The 12,638-nt window shown below is 39.9% G+C and overlaps 1 protein-coding gene across 1 annotated transcript in view; it reads left to right on the top strand.

Moving 5' to 3' along the window:
• Window positions 1–12,638, top strand: part of FLT1 (fms related tyrosine kinase 1) — a 111,458-nt gene that overhangs the window by 25,933 nt on the left and 72,887 nt on the right. Inside the window, exons 5-8 of the mRNA XM_017818555.1 lie at window positions 6,701–6,863; window positions 6,949–7,085; window positions 8,626–8,800; window positions 10,723–10,840. Of these exons, the coding sequence (XP_017674044.1) occupies window positions 6,701–6,863; window positions 6,949–7,085; window positions 8,626–8,800; window positions 10,723–10,840 (593 nt within the window). The remainder of the gene's footprint in view (window positions 1–6,700; window positions 6,864–6,948; window positions 7,086–8,625; window positions 8,801–10,722; window positions 10,841–12,638) is intronic.

Below are 12,638 nucleotides of genomic sequence, written 5' to 3'. Positions count from 1 at the left end.
GAAATAATATGCAATTGCCAAACAATACCACCATAAGATGCTTATCTAGTTCAATACAAGTCTTTTGTTTCCTCTTGACTGCAGAGTTTTACACCAGCCATAGATTTGATTCTGTGTTTTGTCTCGACCTGGAAGTTTACCAATTCTACACAGTGCTACTTTGCTAATATAGATACTGATTTTTCTTCTTGGTTTTCACCTGTTAAATCCCATGAAAGAAAGGAAAATGTAAAGAAAAGAAAGTGACCTGACCCAGGATATTATCCTGTGTGTGTCTATGTATACACACACACACACACAGAGACACACAGTTATCCTGCAAGAAGATGCACAAGACTGTGTGGCTATTGAATCAAAAGTAAATGAGGCTTAGCTTTCCATAGAGGAAATGTTGTAAAGTGGGAACTTATTTGGGCACTGTAGTGTTGCATCTGAAATCTCAGCATATTAAATTTCTAACTAAGAATATTCCTGTCAGGTTTCTTTCCTATTAAACAATATTAAAAAAAATATTTTTCCTTATTCGGAGAAGATTGAGACATAGCTACTCTTTTTTTAATCTCACCTTGCCTTTTGCTTGGCATTGTGGTGTAAGACATACATCTTTACACCATCAAAAACAGATGTAATACTCTCAGAAGGAGAAAGAGAAGGCGGAGCCAAGTCTTGAAAGAAGGATTAGTTGCTTACATGTTTTGCATTCCAGGAAAAATAAAATGTGTTCCGTAATTAATCCCAGAATTTCCTGAAGCATGTACGCTACAGTGCATTACATCATATCTTACTTTATTTATCATCTGTGACAACCTTATATGAAGATTCCAGCAAGGTTGTGCTCCCATAGCAATTAAGAGACGTGTTAAATGCATTTCACAGCTGCAGGCATACTACTCCTAGAGAAATGGCAAGAGCTATTTTATGTTTTCCATCAATAATAAAGGAAGAAGTTGGCATCCCCAGATTCACCAAATCACAGAATATGCTGAGTTGGAAGGAACTCACAAGGATCATCAAGTCCAGTCCTTAGCCCTGCACACGGCCATCCCCAAAAGTGACACCACGTGCCCGAGACTATTGTCCAAATGCTTCTTGAGCTCTCATACTTGGTTCTGTGACCACTTCCCTGGGGAGGCTGTTCCAGTGCCCAACCATCCTCTGTGGCAAGAACCTTTTTCTAATATTCAGCCTAAACCTCCCCTGACACAACTTCAGGTCATTTCCTTGGGTTCTGTCACCGGACACCACAGAGAAGAGATCAGTGCCTGCCCCTCCTCTTCCCCTCACAAGGAAGTTGCAGACTGCAATGAGGTCTCCCCTCAGTTTCCTTTTCTCCAGGCTGAACAGACCAAGTGACCTCAGCTGCTCCTCATACAGCTTCCCCTCAAGGCACTTCACTATCTTCATTTGGACACTCTCTAGTAGCTTAATATCTTTTCTATATTGTGGCTTCAAAAATTGCACACAATATTCAAGGTGAGGCCGCTCCAGTGCGGAGCAGAGTGGGAAATCCCCTCCCTTGACCAGCTGGTGATGCTTTCTCTGATGCCCCCCAGGACATGGTTGGCCCTCCTGGCTGCCAGGGCACTGCTGACTCACGTTCAACTTGCCATCAACCAGGACCCCCAGGTCCCTTTCCATGACACTGCTTTCCAGCATCTCATTCCCCAGTCTGTATGAGTATCCAGGGTTGCCCCATCCCAGAATCTGGTACTTTCCCTTGTTGAACTTCATGCAGATGGTGATTGCCCAGTTTTCTTATTAGCTGAGGTCTCTCTGCAGGGCCTCCCTGCCTTTGAAGGAGTCAGCGGCTCCTCCCAGTTTTGTGTCATCCAGAAACTTGCTTAGTATCCCTTCTAGTCCTGCATCCAAGTAATTTATGAAGATGTTAAAGAGCACAGGGCTCAAGATGGACACCAGTGACAGATTGTCAGTCTGATGTTACCCCACCATCCACTATTACCTTGTGCTCAATGTGTAAGCTGATTGTTCACCCATCACATGATGTATTTATGCAGCTGGATTTATGTGTGCTGGATATCTTGTCCAGAAGAATCCTATGAGAGACCGTATTGAAAGCTTTACTGAAATCCAGAAAGATTAAATCAACTGGCTTTCCTTGATCAGCTATGAGGGTTACCTTGTCATAGAAGGAAATTGTTTGATAAGCAGGACTTTCTTCTCATGAAGCTGTGCTGGCTGTGACCAATGATGATGATGTCCTTCAGGTGTTTTTCAACACCTCCCAGGATAATCTTCTCCATAACTTTACCAGGCACTGAAGTGAGACTGACAGGCCTCTAGTTTCCTTGGTCCTCCTTCTTGCTCTTCTGGAAAGCTGGGACAATGTTTACCAGGTTCCACTCAGCTGGGACCTCTCTGGATTCCCAAGACTACTCAAAAATCACCAAGAGAGGCTTTCCAATGACATCAGCCAGCTGGGATGAGTCCCATCAGGCTGCATAGACTTGTGGGGATCCAGCTGGAGCAGCAGATCCCACACGGTTTCAGGGTCATCTGGGAGCTGATCATTCTCACAGTCTTGGTCCTCCAGCTCAGGGCACTGAGATCCCCTTGGTCTGTCATCCATGTTGAAGAAGACAGAGGCAAAGAAAGTGTTGAACACCTCTGCCTTGTCTTTGTCTCTGTGAGATGATAATCCTCATCCTGTAAAGGGCCAATGATATTTCTAAACTGCCTTTTGCAATTAATATATTTGAAAAATCTCTTTTTATTGTCCTCCACATTTCTGGCAAGCTTGAACTCCAACTGAGCTTTGACCACACAAATTTTCTTGCTACCGTGGCAAGCAACATCTCTGAATTCTTCCCATGTAATGCAGTCCTCTGGAGCTGGAAAGAAAATTCCACCATTAGAGTCATTAGGTTCTTCATTCTGTGTGGTCAGGAAGTAAAAATATGAAATATTTTTTTTCCAATCTCTCTCTTCTGGAAGGACTCACTACAGGTGTATGAGCACTGCCTCCAGCATTCCTGTGCAGTGCTACTTCTTATTTTTAGTGGACTAATGTGGGAAAGGTTATTATCCATCTTCAACACTCAAATGATTTTTTTTCCATCTTTACCTTAGTCAACTCTTTTGAGATACTGTGTTGTTCTCACTTCCAGGCTGAACATCTGTAAAAGTTGTATTTTACAGCATGGCAATCACATACAACATAGGAAGAAGATCTTCAAAATTCAAGGAGCTAATAACACAGATTGGGAATTGGGGATGGAGGTTTTAACTCCTATTTCAAATTCAGCCTTCAGATCCTGTTATAACCTTTATCTGGAACAACTACTGTCTGCGTCTCTTCCTCATCATATGAAGACTGTCTTCATATTGAAATCAATTGATAGTTTTGATCTAATGCTTAACACCTTGATATCCAGAGCCTCTTAAACCATCATTCCTATCAATACGATTCTGGCTGCCTCATTTAAGATCCCTAAAATAAGATAATCCTTACTGCAAGTAAGGTGTGTACTTCTCTTACCTCTTAATTTGCTTTAATCTTGCTAAATGAAGAAAGCATCAACTTTTGGTACAATGGTTTGATTCCTCTGCTTATTCTCCTTCTGGATTGTCTGTCATAAAGTCAACAATGACATTCATGGGAAGAGAGGTAAATAAACTTCAGCATAAAGAATAAAAAGAGGAAAAAAACCCAGGGATGTTGCAAGTCATGCAGTCTGAATTGTTAATAACGCCACCTCATGCTTCCCAAATTGACGGGAAGGGAAGCATAAAAGAAAGATAGGCATTCAAAACTCTAATGTACACTTTTACTAAGCTTTTAGCTAGCTCTTTCCAGTAAAATCTACCTTTGGAAATGTGGGGAACCACACCTTGTCTATGCACTCTTGCCCATATGTATGTACCCAAACCTGTGTGGTAGTTGAGCAAGTTTCGAGCTGGCTTCCCATCAAATCTCCAAAGCTCAGCGAAAGCCTTTTCCTTCCCTCCCCCTTTAGGCAAAGGGAAAAAAAACTATAGAAACTGAGAGAAATTGAAACCAGCCGAATTATATAAAAATATATATATTTACATATATTTACAATTATATATACAATTTGAATATATTGTACACACGATAGGGAGCTCTTGAGGGGAAAAAAAGGGAAAAGAAAGGGGGAAAAAGGGATTAAAAACCCTAAAAAACCCCCAAATATCCTTCAAATATACCCTGTTAATAGAAAGCTAGCGAATAAATACAAAAAACCAAATTTAATACTCCCCTGAACGCGACAGCAGAACTGTACGAGGTACCAACCAACTCCCCACGCCTTCCGAAGGGACCAGAGATAATGGCAGGTCCAAGCAGGCAGGCCCTGGCCTATACAAGCAAAGACCATCTGTGGAGAGACCTGTCGTCTTCAGCCACCGGAAGAGAGAAGAGAATGAGTTCTCTTATCTATGCCTTATTTATATGTTGTGTTGCATTAAAGGATGATTTGGAATACTTCCTTAGATTTCTGACCCCTGTTGCTAAGGAAGGCCTAAAAAATCCAAAAGCCAACCCACTACAGTAGTACTGTGTTAGTGCTGCTAGGTAGCAAAAAGATTTAGTGGCTGGTGCTGGGCCAAGAAGGAGGCACAGCCTATACCAAAAGAAACTGAAGTTTAGTTTGAAACAAAGAAGGTAAAAGGCCAGGACTGCACTGGCAGCCACAGTGATGTGGTTCATGCAGATAAGTATGTAGACAATAAATTCCATGTTTACTGCAGCTGTCACAACAAACTGATTCTTTGAATGCCTCTGATTCACTGCTGGCACCCATCTGTAAGCTATTATTGCAGCTGAATTTATCCTCTGCTGCTTCAGTGGAAACCTGACTGTTCCGACACTTCATAGGTTTTCTACACCTCTTTGTGATGACCAAATGGCCAAGTTTTTGACAAGGCCCTGAACTACATGGGCCCTGCTCTGCACAGGTGCAGGACTAGATGATCTCTAGAGGTCCCTTCCTACCTGAATTATTGTGTGATTCTGGGAACCTCTGTCCTTTATCGTCCATGCAGTGATCAGCATGGTGATGATGCCATGTCTCTAGTTGACGGCCTGGAAGCTGGTTTAGGGAAGAGCAAAGCAACTCCCATTCTCTGAGAGTGGAACACAGGACATCTGAACCAGTAGGGTTGGCAGAGGAGAGCTGGGTAAGAAACTGAAGCAAGTAAGGAGAGAGGGTAGAGCTGTGAAGGGCTCTGAGGGTGAGCACCCAGCCACCACCCATGTTCTCATCTGAGAAAAAGTCCTGGTATTCCCATCCTCTGAAAGGGACTTGTCATAGTATTTTGTTTTATTTTGTTTCATTTAGAACAGGAATGGCAACAGAGCTCTTAAAAGCCAGGATACTGTTGAATGGTAGCTAGCAGTCTGTAATATAATGGGCTTTACTTTGGGGGGGGGGGTGTGTAACACACACTTTCCCCACGATTCACATGCTTATTATAGCACCTTATCAGCTGTTGTAAAGATAAGGAATTCTACCAGAGCATTTTGTGCTCTGTATTTATTGTTTGTTTGATTCATCATGCATTTATTTCTTTTGGAAGAAATGGCATGAGATCAGTGAATGTCATCTCAAGGGTAGCTTTCTTCATACACTGAGCAGGCAGCATCAAGGATGCCACATTTTGGAGAGAAGCTGTACCACACAGGAAGGAGCTGGACAGCTGTGCTTCCCCCAGCCTCCAACAGCCACCCATGCTGGCTTTGGCTGGAGGAAGAAGAGGGCTGACCAACACATAGGTCCTCTGCTCAGATAAAGGGGAAGAGATGAAGGGTCATTATGTGATTGGTGCACAGTGAGAAGTGATGGGCTGCAAGGTGCTTAGTTGATCCAGGGATCTTAGCTTAGGGCCCCACTTCACTTAAACTCTACTCTGTGCCATCTTTAAAAATATCTTATTTTTACCGTAAAAGCAGGTGTTATCAGAGTATAGTCACATCCAGACTTTGTACCCATGGCTGATCTCTGTGTTACCCAAATGGGGGCATTTATTCCATCAATAACATATAACAAAAAAGCATGAGATTTTGTCTGACCTTCAATGCCTATGTCATGCTTTGCCTTTTCAGGGTTTTCTTTATACCTTATTAATATGGGGCTTAAAGCACAAAGGATTTTAATGTAAAATATAACTTGTACTGCTGACAAAGTGAATGCTTGATCCCACATGGCAATACTTTATTTTTATTTTTTAAGTTGTTTGGACAACATAAATGAGAGATGCATCAAATTGAATCCTGGTAGTAATTTGTTAAAGCCATGAAATGACAGCAAATTAAGTCCATTTGTCACCTCCATTGAAAAATGGGTATTTCTGTCTCTGTGTTGGAACCAGGATACTTAATTGCAAAGATGAGCACTTTAGCTGCCAACCAGGAGCCAACAGACCAGCAGCCCAAGTGCTGAAGTTAATGATAGTGTCAATCTATTGTGTCATAAATTACATCCTGTTATAAATAATGAAATCTTGGAAACAAATGCAACATTCACATTCTTCACCCAGATTTTCCTTTTATTTTGTGAGGAAAATGGGACTTGAAAAACCTGCATCATTAAATGTCATCCTTTCTGCTTTGATTGGCATTTTTTAGGGTGTTTTTTTACTCATTCCTTTTTATTAGGATACTTTGATTAGTGAGTAAGCATGAGGAGGAGTTGTTTATATGATGTGTGTTTGACACTTCCAGATTCCACGAGAAACCCTAATTCCTGATGGCAAGACAATAATCTGGGACAGCATGAAAGGCTTCAGAATACCTAAAGCAACCTACAAATTCATAGGGCTCCTGAGCTGCGAGACAACCATCGGTGGACACACGTATAGCACAAAATACCTAACGCATCGAGAAAGTATGTAGCGTTCGCCGTTCCCTGTCTTTCAGGAAGCACTCTTCCCTGCTGACATTACTAATTTTTCTCTCTTTGTCACATGCAGCCAACACAATTTTCGATGTTCAGTTAAGCACCCCACGTCTTGTCAAGATGCTGAAGGGAGACAGCCTAGCACTTAACTGCACTGTCACTGCAGCCTGGAACACCAGAGTGCAGATGACATGGACTTATCCTGGGGAGGTGAGCACTGTGACTGAAATAAAGAAACCAGAAGTTTCCCACAGATCATGCTGCATCTATTATCCTGGGAGGAATTCTTCTTTGGAATGCTTGCCGTGGTTTGCATTCCATCATTTTGACCCTTGCTGACGTGTCTCTCTTAAGGTTCCTTTTTTTTCTTTCTGGTGCTTAATTGAATAAGTAAACATGTTTACACAATGTACTCTAGTTATATTGCATAATCACAAGAGAACACTAGAATTGTTTCATGTCTGGGAGATTCTTTTCGACTTGATGAAATAATAAAAATTTATCACCCAGTTCCAGTCAGGGACATACTCTTGTGACATAAAGGTTTTCAGTGAGGCTGGCTTTCTCAACTCATTCATTTCAAAGACTGGCAGACAATCAGGCACCCAACCTGAGCATGTTTAGAAAAGATATTATGATTTAGCTAGCCAAAATCTCATTTGTCAAGTGTCACATGCACAGTCCTCTTGTTTTGACAACTACAGGAATGATCTTGAATGTGTTTCTCCGCCCCCCCATGTTGGGTGCATCCTCATAAATATTTGTCACTTACAGAATAACTGCCAGCGAGTCCCTGTAAAGCTGATAAGAAATTTGACATTAGCTTAAGGTTTACAACTCCCATTCCTTTCATGTCAGTTTGATTTATGCTGAGGATTCAAGTCAAGATCATTTATTATGTCACTCGTGTCTAATTACAAGCTGAAATTATGATTGCATTACATAGGAAAAATTAATGTAATTATTTATCATGTACTGTAGCCATTTTCCCTGGCATTTTTTCACCACCGAAGTAAACAACTTAGCAACAAGAATTACTCCAAATATATTATATTGCTCATTGCTGCCTTACCAAACCCCAGCTGGGCACCACACTTGTGTAATTCTGCTTTGTTTTTATTTTTATGGTAACTGAAGGGTGCTCAGTGTTTATAAGCCACCAACAATGTCCTGGGTTAAATAAACTTCGAGGCCAAAGGTTGAGGGGGAGTTGCAGGAAATAACTCCTCAGACTTTCATTATCTTCAGTTCCACCCTGCCATTCCCTTGCCAAATCTAGTCCATTTTCCATCTGTAGCATTTCCAGAATTCTCCCCTTCTTGTGTTAATGTTCTCTTCTTCTGTATGTCTGCTGCCTATGGCACTGAATCCAGGCACCAAACTATGTGCTGCTCTTCATATCGCGGTTTCAGGGATTTTTAGGAGCAAGGCTGGACAATGCAGTGGGGAGTGGGGCATGTTGGTATGGCAGGCTGTACAGAAGGGATGATCTTTCCTCTGGAAAGTACTACTTTGGATGCTATTACAACTTTGGTGAAGACAGGGATGAATTGCCATATAATGTTGCATATATTTTTTATTGTTGACCCCCTGGAAATGTTAAGCATCTTTTTATTACCTGTCTGTGCTGTACAGAGGGATCTGGGGTTTTTTATTAAGTTATGGTGGCAGTACAGTAAAATGAAAATCCTAATAATCATGAAAATTGGCTTGATTAAGCTTTTTGTTTTTCATTTTTTTACTTTTACAGACAAGGAGAAGAGGTTCCGTAATGCAGCGAATTGACCAGAAGAATACAGAGGCTAATATTTTTTACAGCATCCTTGTTGTTGACAAAGTGCGTGATATTGATAAAGGGCAGTACACCTGCCATGTGAAGAGCGGACCCTCGATCAAAGCTGTTAACACAACAGTCATTGTTTATGGTAAGAAGTGTTGCAGATTTATAGAATACAGAATGATATACCAAGGTCAGTCATATGATAGCTTTACATCTTGACAGAAAGTGGAAGTGAATTTGTAGCATATTCATCATAGGCAGAAAAAGGAAAACAAGGGAGGAAGGGTACTCAGGAGGGAGACCATGTGCCATTTCCTCCGTGACTGTTTTGTATTGTTGCCAGCAGACACATTAATGTTCCATTTGATCGGTTTTGTCTGCTAAATACTGTGATGGTGCTGTCTTCAGTCAGTTCTAGCAGATGCAGTCAGTGAAACTATAGTTTTTTGGGGAAAAAAAGTACAAGCTGAATTTAAATAGAAGAATCCCACTTTCTCTTGTATGGTACTTTATGCTTTGCTGTCTCTGAAAAATTAAGAAGATATAGATACCCTAGCTCTGCACGGAGCAGGGAGCTTGTAGATCCTTCAAAAAATTAAACAAGGACGAGATACTGCAAATCATTAATATGGTTTCACAGTGGGAGCCTTAAACGAGTTCCCCACGATCTGCCTGGGCCTTCTTTGAAGACTGGCAATTTCTGGCGTTATTTCAAAAGTATGTGAATTAGGGTTTTGGTGCATTGGGACTCTAGGAGAAGCTACCTTCTTTGTGGCATCTTGTTACAAGTAGGACTATGCAGGATCTTTGGGGAACCACTGGTGTTACAGACCAAGTAGCTGATGGGTGTCCTCTACAATCGATTTGTTCATGTTTTCAGTGGTGTACCTTTTCTCTCTCACCTGGAAGTGCGGACTAAGCACCCTGTGCTGGTATTCTTAGAGAGTATTTCAGTCCATTCTCTCTATTTCAGCTCTGGGAGCATAGGATGAATCATGATACCTACTTACTATATTCTTAAACAATTAACTGAAGCTGTAGGAAACTGAGTTTTAGATTAAAATTAAAGTTAGAGAAACTGGAACTGTCAAAGTCAGCCTGTAAACTCTTATTCACATAAGCAGCCCCATCTATGGGATACCTATATTAGAAAGAGCCTGTGTGAATAAAGGCTTGCAGAATCAGGGTTGTATCTTTATAACATGACTTATGTAATTAAACTACTTATTTGTCTTCTGCATGTTATTTTCAATGTACATAGCAAGTGTGAATAAATATTGCACTTGTTTAATAGATATCCCCCATCCTTATGCAATTCATAATATGAGTAAATATTGCATTGTAAATTTGATAGGTACTATCAAAGGGACATTCAAACAGTTTTTCATTTTTGAATCTTTTATTTTGCACAAGTTGGCAGGGGAGGAAAAGATATTTTCCAATGTATTGTATGAATTTTGTGTTCTATTGCCTCTGGTAAAAGCCATCAGGTTGCCAGAGAGTTGGAGATATGGGACAGAACAACTGAAAAAGAGCAAATTCCAGCAGGTTCAGATTGTTCTGTGAAGTGACAAAGATTTGTTTGTTTAATGAAACCGCTGTTTACCAATGATACAGAAAGTTTTTGCCTTTTTCCTTTGCTATTTCTCTGAAGGTCCCTTAAATCCTCTTTGGCAGAATATTTTCTTTTGCAACATTAATTGATTCTTGGCCTGTAGAAGTAGAAAGGTCATCTGATCATCTAGTTCAGCTTCCCACATACCAAGAACCACTTAATCTCTTACGTGTTTTTTTCTGGATGAAGCATAATATGAATTTGGCTAGACCATATCTTCTCCAAGCAGATTCATGCCCTGGGAACTGTATCTCAGTTTCTTGTATATTTGTGGTATTCTTTTCTATTTTACAGATCTCTAGGAGGTTAGGCTCTATTCTTGTTGTTGCCACGTGGTAACATCAAAATTTTTAATGATAATTTTTATTTGCACTCCTATTCTTTTTAGTAGAGCAACTCTTTTTGCAGGAATAAAAATCAGTAATACAGTGTGCTTTTTTGTTTTGTTTAAGATAAAATGTTCATTAATTTGAAACGTCGAAGAAAAACTGCACTGGAGGCTGTAGCAGGAAGAAAATCCTATCGCTTGTCAGTGAAAGTGAAGGCATTTCCCTCTCCAGAGGTTATATGGTAGGACAACAGTTACTTTCAAATATGCATCTTAAACCTCTTCTTAGATGAATAGGACCCCTTGAAATGACAACAAACTGGAGGCAATACAGTTCGGAAGTTTTATTGGAAGTTTCAGAGTTGCCCAGAGTTCTAACAATTTATGAGAACATTATCTCCATTTTGCAAGTGCAAAAAAGGAGATCTGGAAAGTTTAAAGTTGAGATCCTCAAATGTGTTGGATATATCTCCTTTTGAAATCAATGGACACTCTACAGCTAAATATCTCTAGCAGCCTTGACTGAAGTGTCTCATTCAGCTTCACTCAGACTTAGATATGAGACCTGAACTTGCTTTTCAGATAGTAAGAGAAAGAAAAGGTTTTCATTAAAATAGCTGTTTGACTTGAGTCATACAGACATGCACTATTAGGAAAAAAAAAGGAGCTGGTTCTATTATGTTGTGATCTGCAGGTTGTAGATCTACTTTAGTGACGGGGGCACTCACTTTATCTCATGTATACTGTGCTAAGAAATCTTTTTAACAGTTTTTGTATAATCCAAACTACTTTTATATAAAACAATGTTATCTATTCATGATCTGAAGTGTTTTTTTGTTTAAATAATTTTAAACACCAGTAACTCTGTTCAATTCATTGCACTTCAACAAAGGATCTATGACAAGACTGATTAAGAAAACAAACCACACATACATGAACAGTGAGAATTCATGTTACTCACAGCCAGGAATCACTTTTGCTCCAAAAATGTTGTTCCATTTTACAAACCCCTTACATTTATTGCTCCATATGGAAAATTAAGGGGTGAATGTGGCACTGATGCTAGCCATTTATATGGCATATTCTGTTTCTCTAATGGTTGGGCTTATTGACTATATTGACCATAGACATATAGATCCAAAACTTCTGAAATAAAAAAATCTCCAAACATTTAAAAAAGAATTTTTAAATTTTTTATTTTTTTTCTCACTGTGAGGTTGGTCAAACATTAGAACAAGTAATCCAGAGTGGCTGTGCAGTCTCCATCCCTGGAGATATCCAAAACCATACTGAAAATGGTCTTGGGCAACCTTCTGACCTTGCTTTATACAGGGGATTGGACTCGACAAAAGCTCTTTCAGCTGCAACTATTCTGTGGTTCTGTAAAATACAGATACAGAGAAATGCCTAAATCCATAGCCCTTTGAACAAATTTTTAGTGCTCCTCTAATAATAGTAAGAGTTTTCTGTAAATACTTATTAAAACCTGTGAATCATTTTGATCAAGTCCATCATCATAGAGAATCTCTGTTGCACCCTTCTACTAACATCATGTTAATCTTCTTGCAACTTATTAAAATGTAGTTTACAATGTATTTTAGACTTTGAAGAAAAATGTTGTGCTTCAGGAATCTGTGTGTAAGCAACTGTTAGTACTTTCTATGTTGATTTTCTGTTATCTTTGAAAACATTCACTTGATAGCAGGATATCTGATTCTTAAGTGCTTATCTAATCTACTTACTCTTCCTCTTCCTAAAATCACAGCTGTGCTTAGGCTACTGTAATCCTTTGTCCCAGGATGTATTCTGAGGTCATAAAAAAATGGTCACTGCGGGGCTGATGCAACCTCTATTTCCATGAGTGACTCTTAGCCAGAATGGTTGTCTTCTAGACTAAATGGTGGCACAAGCATGGACAACTGGGATCTTCAGAGATAGAGTTGCAATTTTCAGCAACTCTCAAATGCCATAGAGCCCTGTCAGATCCTTAACAATTTTAATATATAGAATAGATTTTCTAAAGTATTTTACAAATATCAG

This window comes from Lepidothrix coronata, unplaced genomic scaffold (assembly GCF_001604755.1).
Source record: "Lepidothrix coronata isolate B3197 unplaced genomic scaffold, Lepidothrix_coronata-1.0 Scaffold69, whole genome shotgun sequence".
Classification (NCBI taxonomy): Eukaryota; Metazoa; Chordata; class Aves; order Passeriformes; family Pipridae; genus Lepidothrix; species Lepidothrix coronata.
This window is presented reverse-complemented; position numbering and strand designations above follow the sequence as displayed.